This window comes from Mobula hypostoma, chromosome 12 (assembly GCF_963921235.1).
Source record: "Mobula hypostoma chromosome 12, sMobHyp1.1, whole genome shotgun sequence".
NCBI classification, from domain to species: domain Eukaryota; kingdom Metazoa; phylum Chordata; class Chondrichthyes; order Myliobatiformes; family Myliobatidae; genus Mobula; species Mobula hypostoma.
This window is the reverse complement of record NC_086108.1, coordinates 95,101,599-95,117,521: the sequence shown is the minus strand read 5'-3', so window position 1 is coordinate 95,117,521 and position 15,923 is coordinate 95,101,599. Positions and strand designations below refer to the sequence as shown.

At 40.2% G+C, this 15,923-nt stretch overlaps 1 protein-coding gene across 4 annotated transcripts in view; it reads right to left on the bottom strand.

Moving 5' to 3' along the window:
* The window catches only part of evi5a (ecotropic viral integration site 5a), a 292,185-nt gene that overhangs the window by 267,258 nt on the left and 9,004 nt on the right, over window positions 1-15,923 (bottom strand). For 3 of the 4 annotated variants that reach the window (XM_063064647.1, XM_063064649.1, XM_063064650.1), the window contains exon 2: window positions 11,363-11,548. The exons of the other annotated variant lie outside the window; for it this stretch is intronic. In XM_063064647.1, the coding sequence (XP_062920717.1) occupies window positions 11,363-11,389 (27 nt within the window). In that variant the 5' untranslated portion in view covers window positions 11,390-11,548. The remainder of the gene's footprint in view (window positions 1-11,362; window positions 11,549-15,923) is intronic. 4 annotated transcript variants of the gene reach the window in all.

The window sequence follows — 15,923 nt, the reverse complement described above, 5'->3', positions numbered from 1 at the left end:
AAGTTTTAACACTATTAAATCCACAGAACAGACATCCAAAATAGAAAATAGTTGAGTAATACAGTATCTCAAATGTTGCATTAAGCTGAAGATTAAGGATAAATGAGTGGAAATGATCAAATTATTATGAATATTATAACCCTGACTTGCTGGGAACAAATCAGCCCTGTACTGCCCATTAGCTTTATGCCAACCAAAAACAAAATGCCAGCAACTTGTTACTTTGTCAGGACTAAAAACAGGAAGTGGTGGAAATACTCAGCACATCTCACAGTGTTCTGTGGAGAGGGGAAAAAATAGCTAACCTTTCTTGTCAACAATACTCCAGTTGTGAAGGGTTATCATTTTGAAAAATCAATGTTTCCATCTCCGTAGTGCACCTGACCAGCTGAGTATTTCTTGCATTGTTTTTACTCCAGTTTTCTAACATCTGGAAGCTTCTGATTTTCAATTTCCATTACTTTGTCAAGCTGAATTAACTAAAATCCAACAGGTGATAAATTGTTGTTCAGATACAATTCAAACTCTGATTAAAAGTACATTCACAGAACAAATAGGTTGACTGAAGGAATGAGGAATGAATGGTAAGAGCCACTCCCATAACCATGGATCCTCTCACTATCACCCCTGTTCATACTTGATGTTTTTAAAGAATTCTATTAACTGAATGTCACAATTAACAACCCAAAAAGAAAGCTTAACACTGCATACAGCTTTCTTCATTAAAATAACAGTGATTTACACTGCCCAGCATGTTGTAAAGATAGGGAGGGGGTAGAAATATTTGTTTTCTGTCTGGTAATGGGTAAAATCACTCAAAGTTTAGATTTGAATGACTAATAAGTACCCTCCAGAGGTGGTGGGTGGGTTATTTGTCAGAGGTGTTAAGAGAGGAATACTACTTGAGTTTGGACTGGCTTCAAGTCTGCATGACTAACTATAGACTGAAATATAGCTCAGGCTCTCTTGCAGAACTGGTAATAATATTCCATGTCCAGGCTATTTCAGCTTTCCGTAGTATTTTTTTCCCCGTATCTTAATGATCCAAATTGGAGCTCAGCCACTAAGTCTGAGCCGATGAGCCCTGAAGAAGAGGTAATGCGATCTGGACTTAGAGATAACCTTATCATTGCTTTGTGAATGTGCCTAATCATGCATTCTTTGAAGCACTGAATCATAGAAACCTTCCAGCCCACCTCATCCACACTGCCCGAGACTAATCCATCTGTATATATCATTTCATTGCTTTCCCATCCAAGTACCTGTAAAAAGCTTTTTAAATATCACATTTGCCTCTACTGCTCTGACAGCTCACCCCAAATATTAACCATCCACCAAGTGAAATATTTATCTCCCATGTCTTATTTTAAAATCCGCCCTTTAAACCCAAGTCCCCTATATCTAGACTCCTCTGCCCTGGGGAAAAAATATAACCCTTATAATTTTGTAAATATCTAAGGTCACACATCAGCCTCCTCTATTCCAGTGAGAATAAACACAGGTCTTACCTTCTCACTACTGTACAGCGATCGTTTCCAGGCAACATCCTGGTGAATTTCTCGCTCTCTCTCTTGCTACTACATCCATCCTGATGTGATGACCAGAACAGTACAAGATACTCCAAATGCAGTCTATCTAATGCTTTGACTAACTTCCTATTGGTACATGACTTCCCAACCATTACATGCAATACCTTAGCCCAGGGGTCCCCAACTTTTTTTGCAAAGGGTTGCCAACAGACAAGAGTAGCAGTCAAATACAAACAACAGGAATTCTGCAGATGCAGGAAATTCAAGCAACACACATCAAAGTTGCTGGTGAACGCAGTACGATGGTCAAATACGTTGTGTTTACCCCAAGAAGGACTACAATGACCATGAAACCTTGCGTGGGCAACAGTGCGCATGCATGTATGTGCTGATTTTTTCCTACAAATCGTTTTTGGCAATTTTGTTCGGGGGGGGGTGTCAATCACGACCAGAATATAGGTGATAAGTGGTTAATACACTCAATTTCGTTTCTAAGAGTGTTTATCTAATGAATTTAATATTAAACACACAGCGCATATTTTCCTCGCATGAATATAGTGATAAGTCAATTATCAGGGGAGCTTGAAGTAAGTGTTGAACGAACTTCCAGTAGAAGTGGCAGAGGCAGGTTCGATATTATGATTAAAGAAAAATTGGATAGGTATATGGACAGGAGAGGAATGGAGAGTTATGGGCTGAGTGCAGGTCGGTGGGACTAGGTGACAGTAGCGTTCGGCACGAACTAGAAGGGCAGAGATGTCCTGTTTCTGTGCTGTAATTATTATGTTTATATAAGTCACTTATAAGTCAATAACATCACAATATTTTAAGTAACGTTTTTGGATATTAAACATACAGCCATATTTTCCCCGTATGAACATATAAAATCATTGCAACACACCAACATCGGTGAATCAGTGGGAGCCCTGGGCTTGTTTCCCTGCAACAAGACGGTGCCATCGAGGGGTGACGGGAGACAGCGATCCTCGAAGGGGGTTCCTTATGTCCAGTCTATTCTGCAGTTTAGTGTTCGTTGCATTCATTGCAGAGATATCTTGGAAATGGAAGCAACGTTTTCAGTGCTTTCGTGGCTATCTCAGGATGATCCAGAATGCCGGCAGAGAGGTTATGTCAAACATACTTTTCAGCCCGCCATCATGTGCAAGCTTGAGGAGTTGATCTCCTTCCCGCGCTGGCATGGATAACCCGTGCGTAATGACCTCGCGTGCGTTCAGATTCAACAGTGGGCATGAGGAAAGGTGCAGCTGACTCATATCGCCAAATCACATCGTTTCCTCGCAGCTCAGTAGCACATGCTTTGCGGCCCGGTACCGGACCGCAGCCCGGTGGTTGGGGACCGCTGCCTTAGCCTATGAAGCCAAGCATACTAATTTAATTGCTCCACCACTACCTTATCCACCTGTGTGCCAATCTCAACAAGCTACAGACTTGCATCCCTTAAGACATCAACAATCCTGAGAACCCTGCCATACACTTTATATATCCTACCAGAATTTGAATTTGCAAAGTGCATTAGTTCACATCTGTTTGGATCAATTTCCATCTGCTAATGCTCCACCCAACGTTCCACCTGATCCATGTCTCATTATGTCCTCAGACTACTCTCTACAACTACACCAATTTATATGTTGTCTGCAAACATAGTTATACCTCCTACATTTTCAAAGTCATTTATATACATGAGGAACAAGAAAAAAAAATGGCTTAGCACCTACCCCTATGGGACATGTTAAATTTCCAGAAAGTAAAACCTACCCACCACTATCCACTGCTTCTCATCACCTGTTCTGGATCTAGTCCACCAAAACACCTCAGGTTCCTTTTGTCTTAGTTCAAGTATCATTGTTCATTATCGTGACCTAAAATACACTGCAGCTGACCAAGTACATTTCAAAGTTCAAAGAAAATTCATTATCAAAGTACATATGTCACCATATACTACCCTGAGATTCATTTCCTTGTGAGTATTCACACTAAGTACAAAGAAACACAATAGAATCAATGAAACACTGCACAGAAAAATGGACAAATGGACAATTTCAAGAGTTGTACCTCTTGATAATAAGTGGACCTTTGAACAAACAACAAATGTGCAAAGAACAAAATGAGCAAATACAAAAAGAAAAACAAAATAACAAATAAATAAATATTGAGAACATGAGTTGTACAATCCTTAGAAGTAAGTTCAAAGGTTGTGAAATCAGTTCAGTTTTGGGATGTGTAAAGTTACCCACTCTGGTTCAAAAGCCTGATGGTTGAGGTAGTGTGAACCTGATGGTGTGGGACTTTAGGGTCCTGGAATTCCTTCCAGTGAGAAGAGAGTAGGACCTGGATGGTGGGGGTCCTTGATGATGCGCTCAATGGCAGGGAGAGCTTTTCGTAGGCCTTCTGTCTTCAGTGTATGTACAATTGCAAATAAGAAAGACGCTAATTCACAAAGAGCGATGACCAAGAAACATCACTTTGATAATGATCAAATTTGTTTTATATAACTTGGATTACAGATGAGTCAATTTGCTCCCTGTTCAATTTCTACCATGTTCACATTAATGAGCAGATAGGGGCTCCGCTTAGCAACTTTACCAAAATAAAGTATTTCCACCATGGAAATTTTAATACTACTCTTTATTGTGATTCCTCCTTCCATTCACAACCACTTGAACAAAGGTCATATTTAAATGTAACAGTGATCCCCTCTATAGTCAAATACCTAGCCAATACTGTACATTAAATGAATATACATGTAAAGATTGATCACCTCGGCAAGGTAGCAAAGGCTGACACCAAAGGCTCTAAGTAAATGTCAATCATTTCAAAGAAAGCAAACCTGCCAGAAAATCTGTTGTTCTACAATAACTTCCAGTGAAAATAAATGATAGAAACCACAATCATCTATTGCAATTTAGATTGGAATGTGTTTTTAATATTTTCTTGCAAAATTTCATCAAGCATATAAATGTTTCAGTAAGAGTTCTATTATTAAAATTCTGATTGCAGCTGGATTACTAGGAAAGGGCAAGAAGATCTTGTCTGCTTCCCCAAGAGGAGAGTGGAGATCTTGAGTTATCCTCTAAGATTCTCTCAAATCTCCCTCATGATGACACTGAAGTTTTTTTTGAAAATGGCCTTTGTATCAATGGATAAAAGAGTTTAAAGCCAAAAAAGTAAAACTGCCTGAACAGTTAACATCAGTGTTAATTTTAATTTTACTAAATCAAAAAACAGTTTCACTATAAGCCATATTTCAAAGGTAATGTTAGTGAGAAACAGTTCTGAAGTGGGTGGAAGAAAGGTGTTGCAAAAACTTTCAAGAATGAGTTCTAGCAGCTGCAGATTTGTCAGATGTGACCTCCTCACATCTAACCCCTGCATGATTTTTCACCAATTCGTTTTCCTTACCTTCATTCAAGTTTTGATGCTGCCAGTATATTCACATGGAACATTTACCCATCCCCCACTTCCTCCAGCAACTCAGCAACCATCTAAACTCAAAGGAGACAGTGCTCACAGTGACACACAGCACTGATAAAATATTGCCAGTCTAGCAGAACTGAACAATCCTGCATACCCTTCCTTTGTAAAGTTTTGATGAAGGTCTTTACAATATGCTATCCTGTACAGATCCTAAATTAAACAGGAAATTAAGAAACACATACAAAGTGCTCAATGAGCTCAGCAGGTCAGGCATCGTGTATGGAAGGAAATGAGCAGCTGACGTTTTAGCACATTGCTAGTGAAGGGTCTTGGCCCAAAACACTAACTGTTCATTTCCTTTCATAGATGCTGCCTGACCTGCTGAATTCCTCAAAGAATTTTGTCTGCATTGCTCAAGATTTCCAGCATCTCCAGAATTTCTTGTTCAAAGTGAATTTATTATCAAATTACATACATGTCACCATATCACATATCACCAAATAAACCCTGAGATTTATTTTCGTGCAGGCATACACAGAAAGTCCAAGAATCGCAATAGAATCAATGAAAGACCACACCCAACAGGAGAGACAAACAACCAATGTGTAAAAGATAACAAACCGTGCAAATACAAAAAAATAAATAACTCTCGAAAACATGAGATGAAGAGACTTTGAAAGTGAGTTCAAACGTTGTGGGAATAGTTCAGTGATGGGACAAGTGAGGTTAACTCCTCTGGTTCCAGAACCTGATGGTTGAGGTGTAATAACTGCTCCCGAACCTAGTGGTATGGGTCCTTAGGCTCCTGTACCTCCTTCCTGATGGCAGCAGTGAGAAGTATAGCCTCAATGGTGAGGGTCCTCAATGATGGATGCTGCTTTTCTGTGACAGAGCTCTACGCTGATGTGCATGGGAGGGCTTTACCTTTGATGGACTGGGCCATATACACTACTTTTTGCTGGTTTTTCTGTTCAAGGGCACTGGTGTTTGTCAGAGTTTTAGATGTCATGCCAAATCTTCGTAAACTTCCAAGGAAATAGAGCCACTGCCATGCTTTCTTTGTAATTGCATTTATCTGGTAGGCCCATATAGGTCTTCTAAAATAACACCAAGGAATTTAATCACCTGTCCAGCTCTTGGCTCCATCCCTCCCCCTCCTGTCTTCTCCTATCATTTTGGATCTCCCCCTCCCCCTCTCAAATCTCTTACTAACTCTTCCTTCAGTTAGTCCTGACGAAGGGTCTCAGCCTGAAACATCGACTGTACCTCTTCCTAGAGATGCTGCCTGGCCTGCTGCGTTCACCAGCAACTTTGATGTGTGTTCCAAGGAATTTAAAGTTGCTGACACTTTTCATCTCTGCCCCCACCCCTCGGTAAGAACTAGCTCATGGACCTCTGGTTACCTCCTCCTGAAGTTAATAATCAACCCCTTAGTCTTGCTGATGTTAAGTGAGGTGTGCCTCCATAGACAGAGAATTGGCTGAGTTCATCCTGCATGCATTGTCATTGTTACTAGAACAGTTGCCATGTGACGATGAGATCCACAGGGATACATTTTGGGCAGATTGTGGTACACCCACCCTCTGTCTCACATTCCTATTTCCAATATTCCCAGTCATTTGTAATCCCAGTAGCTTTACTAACTTTTCATGATTTTATATGATCTGTTGCACCAGGGCCTTCTTTCTACATGAGGCATAGTGGGCTGCCAGCAGCACCCTGTAACTACAGGTTTCTAATAGTGAGGGAGAACATGGTGCAGGTTTTAGAAATAAATCTTGAAAAAAACAAGGTGGACAGTGTAACGGGCCTCAAAGTTCTCTGATTTCAACTTGCTACACCCTCTACTTTTTAACTCTGAATAGCTTAAGAGGGACAACGTAGCAGTTAGCAAAATGGCTTACAGTTCCAGTGACCTAGGTTCAATTCCTGGCACTATCCGTAAGGAATATGTACCTTCTCCCCGTGATCATGTGGGTTTTCCCCCACATTCCAAAGACGTGCAGGTTAGGGTTAGTAAGTCATGCTGTCTTGGCACCAGAAACATGTAGACACTTGGGGGCTGCCTCCAGCAGCTCCTTGGACTGTGTTAGTCATTGACACAAACAAACTATTTCATTGCACAGTATGCTTTGAAGTATGTGACAAATAGAGCTAATCTTTATCTTTATATCTTTTTTATCTGATCACGTAATGCTCGTCAGCTTTCTGAATTCTTAATTTGAGCTTTCCCTATAAACATGGATGTAATATCCTGTACCTTCATACACGATCAGAGGGAAGGACTTTTAACCCTAACTGGAAAAATGCCCAATTAGCCAAAACACTTCAGTGTTTTACCCCATTCATCAATGGACATTATCTGAACTAAGGCCATTTAAATGTATTATGTCACACAAGTTGTCATGACTAGAACAAGTGACACTTAGAACCACTGGGGAACAGCCAAATTTCCCTCCCCCTCCCGATACCTGATTGCCAGCCATGAAGTGCTTAAAACACAAAAGAATGGTGTTTGTGACATGCTGAACTTCAATGTTAACAAAAAATTCAGACTTAGCATCAAGTGGTTTAACGATAGGCACATTTAAAACTTATTACCAACTAGTAATTCCCCTGGAACAATCAAAAGGGAACTGAAGATCCTCAAAATCATTGCCTAGAGAATGTAAATGAGTACAAGTATGCATTTCTATTGTTGTGGTGTTCTTCTGAAACATACCAGCATTGTATTGAGAGCCAACAGTGAAATACGTGTAATTCAGTCACTACAATATATTTACCTTGTCTCTCCGGGAAATTACCGAACTGAAAGGGAGGAACATACTAGAGTCATGATGCTTAAATCACACTGAAATTCCAGAGAACTCATTCTTGTTGTCGTGGTACAGTCCTATAAAGGACTTGCTCCCTTACGTCATGGCTGTTGGGAGATTAATACAAGCAGGGGCAGGTTTCACTTCAATGTCCCAGTTCTGCAGAGTGGATAGTTTCAGCACAGTTGTTACATCACAGCTCCAGCAACTCACCTCTTAAGCTATGTGGAGTTTGCACACTCTGCCTGTGACTACATGGGTTTGCTTCCTTATTAGAAGGATGTGCAGACTGAGAGGTTAATTGGTCGATGTAAATTGCCCCAGTATGCAGGTAGGTGAATATAATATGGGGAAATGGATGACAGAATAAAATGAATGAATGCTTGACTGACTGCATGGAACCATTGGGCTGAATGGCCTGTTTCCTTGCCTTATGTCTTGACATTTTTATCAATTCAAGAAACAACGAATTCCGGAAAAAAAATCTGATACTTACATAGAACATAGAATAGTACAGCACAGTACAGGCCCTTCGGCCCACAATGTTGTGCCGACCCTCAAACCCTGCCTCCCATATAAGCCCCCACCTTAGATTCCTCCATATACCTGTCTATACATATCAGTTGGAACAGAATTTACAAACTGAGTGAATTAATTTGGATAACTCAACTAATTAACTATGCGCAACACTCTCATGGTTGACCATGCTAAAGAACAATCCCCTCTGAATTTCACTCATCTGGCAATCTAATGAGACTCAGCTAATGAGACTCACTGCAGGGAAAAAGAACTAAGACACAGCTTTCTTAAAAGTGAGAAGTGATACTGAAATATGCTCATATTCAAGCCAAAAATGAGAACTCTCTAAACAAGAGGTGGAATCTTAGACTACAAGATATAGGAAAAGAAGTAGGCCACTCCGCCCATCGAGTCTGCTCTGCCATTCAATCATGGGCTGATCAAATTCTTCCAGTTATCCCCACTCCCCTGCCTTCTCCCCATACCCTTTGATGCCCCAGCTAACCAAGAACCTATCTATCTCTGCCTTAAATACACCCAATGACTTGGCCTCCACAGCTGGTTGTGGCAACATATTCCACAGATTTACCACCCTCTGACTAAAGCAATTTCTCCACACCTCTGTTCTAAATGGATGCCCTTCAATCCCGAAGTTGTACACTCTTGTCCCAGACTTCCCTAACATGGGAAAAAACTTTGCCATATCTAATCTGTTCAGGCCTTTTAACATTCCGAATGTTTCTATGAGATCCCCCTCATTCTCCTGAACTCCAGGGAATACAGCCCAACGTTCCTCATACGGTAACCCTTTCATTCCTGGAATCATTCTCGTGAATCTTCTCTGAACCCTCTCCAATGTCAGTATATCCTTTCTAAAATAAGGAGCCCAAAATTGCACACAATGCTCCAAGTGTAGTCTCACAAGTGCCTTATAGAGCCTCAACATCACATCCCTGCTCTTATATTCCATACCTCTAAAAATGAATGCCAACATTGCATTCGCCTTCTTCACAACTGACTCAACCTTGAGATTAACCTTTAGGGTATCCTGTACAAGGACTCCCAAGTCCCTTTGCATCTCTGCATTTTGAATTCTCTCCCCATCCAAATAATAATCTACCCGTTTATTTCTTCCAAAGTGCATGACCACACACTTTCCAACATTGTACTTCATTTGACACTTCTTTGCCCATTCCCCTAAACTATCTAAGTCTATCTGCAGGCTCCGTTTCCTCAACACTACCTGCTCCTCCACCTACCTTTGTATCATCGCCAAATTTAACCACAAATCCATTAATCCCATAGTCCAAATCATTAACATACATCATTAAAGCAGCTGTTCCAACACCGGCTCCTGTGGAACTCCACTGGTAACCGGCAGCCTTCATTCTCACTGTTTTCTGCCAATCAGCCAATGCTCCACCCAGATTAGTAACTTCCCTGTAATTCCATGAGCTCTTAATCTTGCTAAACAGCCTCATGTGCAGCACCTTGTCAAAGGCCTTTTGAAAATCCAAGTACACCACATCTACTACATCTCCTTTGTCTACCCTGCTTGTAATTTCCTCAAAAAATTGCAGTAGGTTAGTCAGGCAGGACTTTTCTTTCAGAAAACCATGCTGGCTTTGGCCTATTTTGTCATGTGCCTCCAGGTACTCCGTAATCTCATCCCTAACAATCGATTCCAACAACTTCCCAACCAGTAATGTCAGGCTAACAGGTCTATAGTTTCCTTTCTGCTGCCTTCCGCCCTTCTTAAATAACAGAGTAGCACTTGCAATTTTCCAGTCATCTGGTACAATGCCAGAATCCATCGATTCTTGGAAGATCATTGTTAATGCCTCCGCAAGCTCTCCAGCTACTTCCTTCAGAACCCCAGGGTGCATTCCTTCAGGTCCAGGAGATTTATCCACCCTCAGACCATTAAGCTTCCTGAACACCTTCTTCGCCATGATTTTCACTGCACATACTTCACTTCCCTGACACTCTTGAACGTCCGGTATACTGCAGACGTTTTCCACTGTGAAGACTGATGCAAAATATGCATTCTTCCTCTGCGTCTCTCATTACAATATCTCTAGTGTCATTTTCTATTAGTCCTACATCTACCCTCAACTCTTTATCCTTTATATACTTAAAAAAGCTTTTAGTATCTTCTTCGATATTAGTTGTCTGCTTCCTTTCATAATTCATCTTTTCCTTCCTAATGACCTTCTTCCTTCCCTTCTGCAAGTTTTTTTTTAAAAAGCTTCCCAATCCTTTATCTTCCCAATGGCTTCAACTTCCTTGTATACCCTCTCTTTTGCTTTTACTTTGGCTCTGACTTCACTTGTCAGCCACGGTAGTGTCCTTCTTCCATTCGAAAATGTCTTCTTATTTGAACTAAACTGCTTGGTTCCCACTAGGAAAAACAAATACCAAAAATGGTGGCTGCATCTGGATATCCCAATTAACTAAATTCAAGGAACTATAATAACCCATAAACAACAGGAATTCTGCAGAAGCTGGAATTTCAAGCAACACACATCAAAGTTGCTGGTGAACGCAGCAGGCCAGGCAGCATCTCTAGGAAGAGGTACAGTCAACGTTTCAGGCCGAGACCCTTCGTCAGGACTAACTGAAGGCAGAGTTACCCAACGAAGGGTCTCGGCCTGAAACGTTGACTGTACCTCTTCCTAGAGATGCTGCCTGGCCTGCTGCGTTCACCAGCAACTTTGATGTGTGTTGCTATAATAATCCATAATGACTAAGGCAATCTAAAGAACGAGCCAAATCACAGACAATAGTTACAAATGTAGGAACAGTCCTGACATGATGGAAAATTAAATGAGTAAGATATCCAAGAAAATATCCCAAATGTTGAAGTATCTGGTGACAGTTAAGAAGAAACCCATAAAATCCAGGGAACTAATGTTCAGTAAGATATGACAGAAATATTCACATAAAAGTGACATACCATTCAAGAATAAAACGCACCACAGAAACACAGCAAAAATTGACACCGTGATAAGTCTCACAAAATAACTTCAACTTTCTGAAAAGGCTAAATTTGCCATTACTCACAATCTGGCCCTGGTCCTGTTCTCCCATGATACTCTGAAACAGCTTTCTAGTCCCTCTGGTAGTTTAATTCCAAGAGGAGGATCGGCTGTGAAACATCAATTTCCCAAATTTCAGGTGGCATTAAGTGAGGTTTTAAATTATTCAGTGGAAAGAATACTGTTTGAGTAGGTCTCACCAGCAGGATGCCTAAAAAGAATCAAATGTTACAATGTGGTGACCAAGATAGCCCGAAAAGAAATTATGCAGTGCAACAAAATGTTTTAAATTACGGCATAATCAATTAATATACTTCTTCAGACTATTGATTAGTTAGAAGCTCAGTAGAGAAAACTAGGCATAGTTAAATTAGTACAGGAGGAAGTTCCTCAAGGGAAAATGTTAACTGTTTCCCTTCCCCATGAATACTGTATGGGATGAACTTTGTCAGTTATTCTTGTTTTTCCTCACCCTTTCAGCATCTATTTTATTTCTCTTTTATAAGCAAGTGTTGGAAATACTCAGCATATCTACAAAGCAGTTTCAGGCTTTTAACCTTTTGTCAAAACTCACTTGTACTAATATCTGAATTTTCTGTCTTTAATTTAAGATTTGCAGCACATGCACTATTTGCAATTCCGATGGGAATATCATTTGAACATTAAATACAGGTTACCTTCTGCACTGGAACTAATCAGAAGAGACACATTGAACAAATTCTCCTAAGGATCCCTTGGTCTGTGCCCAGTATCAGTGATGACAAGAATGTCATTCATCACTAAGTGAAACATAACATCTATGTCTCAACTGCAGTTAACAGGCCCTTAATTCTAGTTACCATACTTCTTCTATAATCGGAACTTAAAAACGAAATAGAAGTAGCCATTCCATGCTTCTCCACTGTTCAGTAAGATGTCTGATCTTCCTCCTTGAACTCCACTTTTCTGTACTCACTCCATAGACTTCATTTCACTCTGAATCAAAAAAAATATTGGATGTAGGACAGACAACAGCTGAACTTTCATACCTCTGTTTGACAGAGATTTCAAAAAATTCACTACCCTCGGTGGATTCTAGACAATTAACAAGGAGGGGACATCTGCTCTGCATCAGTCCTATCAATACCATATCATTTAGAGTTTAACTGAGATTCTTGCAAACTCTACAGAGCAGAGACCAAGTCCATTTACCCTCTTCCTCTGTCCAGTATCACTTGTCACCTTTTACCTTCACCATAGTTCACCAAGCTTCAGCTTAAATAGATCTTCTTCAATTACACTACTGTACATGTCTCAAGCATCCTAGATTTTTTAAAATAAATTTTGTTAAAGATGTTTATTTTTTGCCTTCTATAATAGTGTTAGCAGAAAAGAGCAAATTTTAGATTTCCAAACATTCATTCTCCCCAAAAAAAACTTCTTTTTATTTCATTAAAGAAAGTAACATTAAGTAATAGACGACATTTCAAATAAAAACTCGATTACTTTGTAGGTATATATTTTAGCCCAGTGTATGATTAAACAAAGATCAAAAACAAATGTTAATGATCAATGACATATCAAGTTGAATGAACTAAACTGATTAACTATAAAAGAAACAGGTGGAGAAGGGATCAAACCGAGCTAAGGACAACCAAACTGAAAAGTGAAGATGTGGCAGATGTAAGTTTAACCTTCAAATCATCAATTCTTACAGCATAGCAAGAGTGAGCATAGCAACAAGACACAAGGCGGTCATCCTGCTCTGCAAGGTCTCTCCCAAGCAAAACTTTCACCGCAGGCAGGAGTTTCAAGACCAAGCTGTCCAAGCTTTTTTGAAGAAGCACAAAGAAATGGGCAAGATTGAGGACCAGAATTGCAGTTGTCCACCACAGAAACTGACTGCAGCAATCAAGAGATCCATCATACTGACGTCCCTTCTAAAATAGTATTCCAGCACTATCAGCTCCAAACTTATAGAAACCAATGGAACACAAGTACACCCCTCTACAGTCCAGAGAAGTCTTGTCGGAAGTGGTCTTCATGGAAGAGATACTGCTAAAAATCCACTTCGCCAAAGTGGAAACAAAGCCAAAAGACTCGTCAAAGCACAAAAACACAAGGACTAGGGTGCTGAACAATGGCAGAAAGTGCTCTGGACTGACATCAAAATTTGAAATGTTTTGCTCAAACAGGAGGCAGTTTGTCTGTAGAAAGGATGGACAGCACTACATGGATGAAAGCCAACAGAGAAGCACAGCGGAAGTCCCTTGCAGGTTTGGGGCTGCATTACTGCAAATGGAGTTGGTGATCTGGTCAGAATTAATGGAATCCTTAATACTAAGTACAGATTCTCATCCATCATGCAATACCATCAGAGAGGTGTCTGATTGGTCCCCACTTCATTCTGCAGCTGGACAATGACCCCAAACACACAGCCAAGGCCATAAAGTACTCCCTTCAGTGAGAAGAGCTGCAAAGACATCTGCAACAGATAGTACGGACTCCAGAGTCCCGATCTCAAAATCATCGAGGCTGACTGGGACTAACTGGGACTACCTGGAGAGACAGAAGCAAGCAAGACAGCCAAAGTCTTCAGAAGAACTATGGCAAGTTCTCCAAAATGCTTGGAACAACCTAACAGCCAATTTCCTTATAAGATTGCTTGACAGTGTACCTAAGAGAACCGACGCAGTTTTAAAAGCAAAGGGTAGTCACACCAAATAGTGATTTGGTTTAGTTTTGTTTTTACTGTTTATTGCTCTTACAGTAAATTTTTGATATTTAGAAACTTTTCATTTTATTATTGTGAAAACATCTTGGCTTTACGATTTTTTTTACGTTTCTAAGACACTTGCACAGTTCTGTATCTACAAGGTGATGTCACCAAACATATCTTCTCTTCTTCCTCCTCTCACTTTTCAGTACTCTAAATGAAGTACCAGTTCACTTTTCCACCCCCAACATCACATGTCCCCATTGCCATCTATCCATATAACTGTGGAAGATGCACCATCTCGTTTTACCTCCAACCTTACCACACTTCAACACTAAACATTCCTTCTAGTTCACACAGCAATTTAGAAGTACTGCTTTAACTTAACAACTGATATTCCCTGATTTTAACTAGTTATCCTTTTATATTAATAAGGTTTAACAGAGATTGGAACTCCGCTTCCCAAAATATCTCCATTCAATCTGAAGGCATTTGTCACTTAATTTCCCTGTCCCTCTCACATCTCCATCCTCAGCCTGCACAGTTCAAGGTGGAGAAATAGCACCTCATCTTTTGATTTAGTATCTTTCAGCATCGTGAAATATGAAGCTGACTTTGATAATATCAGGTAATTCTGCTGTTCAGGTAGTGAATCCGCAGAATTCATTGGGTATATTTAAAGCAGAAGTTGATAGGTTCTTGATTGGTAAGGGCACCAAAGGTGACAGGGAGAAGGCAAGAGAATAGGGTCCAGAGGAAAAATAAATCAGTCACGATGGAATGGTGGAGCCGAATCCACTGGCCGAATGGCATAATTCTGCTATGTCTTATGTTCCCATTTACAGCACCTACTCAAGACCCTTTTCTTGTGTCTCACCACCATCTGCTTTTATCCCTTTGGTTTGTTAATTTCTGCTGTATAGCAGTCTCCAGTCCTTTTGCTTTTATTTTACATCTTAAAACTTGCTTTTCTCTAATTTATTTCCACTGATGAAAAAAAAATCATTGACTTGAAATATATTTGTGCATTTCTGGGTAAACACAATAGCATTAGAGCACCAGCGATCACTGAGCGGGGCTCAAATCTCACTGCTTTCTGTAAGATGTACATTCTCCCAATGACTTCTGGGTGCTCCAGTTTCCTCCTACATTCCAAAGACATACAAGTTAAGGTGAGCGAGTCGTGAGCATACCATGTTGGTGACACCTGCGGGCTGTCCAACACAATCCTCAAAGATTTGATTTGACATAAACAAAACATTTCACTGTATGTTTCGATGTACATGTGGCAAATATAATCTCTCTTCTTTTAACTTAAACAGGGAACTTAAGCTGATCAGCACGATATAATCAATGTAACTAAACTGAAGGTGATTAATCAGCTGCTCAAAATGTCTGTCAACACTGAGCAACAGCTTCAAGAATAACAACACAAGAGATTCTGCATCTGCAAAAAATCCAGAGTAACACACACAAAATGAGGAACTCAGCAGGTCAGGCAGCATCTATGGAAAGGAATAAACAGTCGGCGTTTTGGGCCGAGTTCTGATGAATACGTTGACTGTTTATCCCTTTCCACAGATGTTGCCTGACCTACTGAGCTCCTCCAGCAAACAAGAGGAAACCTGCAGATGCCGGAAATTCAAGCAACACACACAAAATGCTGGTGGAACGCATTTGGTATGTGTTATTCAAGAATACAATCATTCATGTTATTAACTAGATTAATCACTATTAGTGAATCCAGATGTAATGAGAATAAACTTAAATCAAAATTACAAATACAGTACTCTACTTACACTTTGGGACTTCACAGCTGGTTTAGTGAGTCACTAAACAAACCCACTTGTCAAAGGGATCATTTGCATACAAACAGCAAACTTCTCCATTC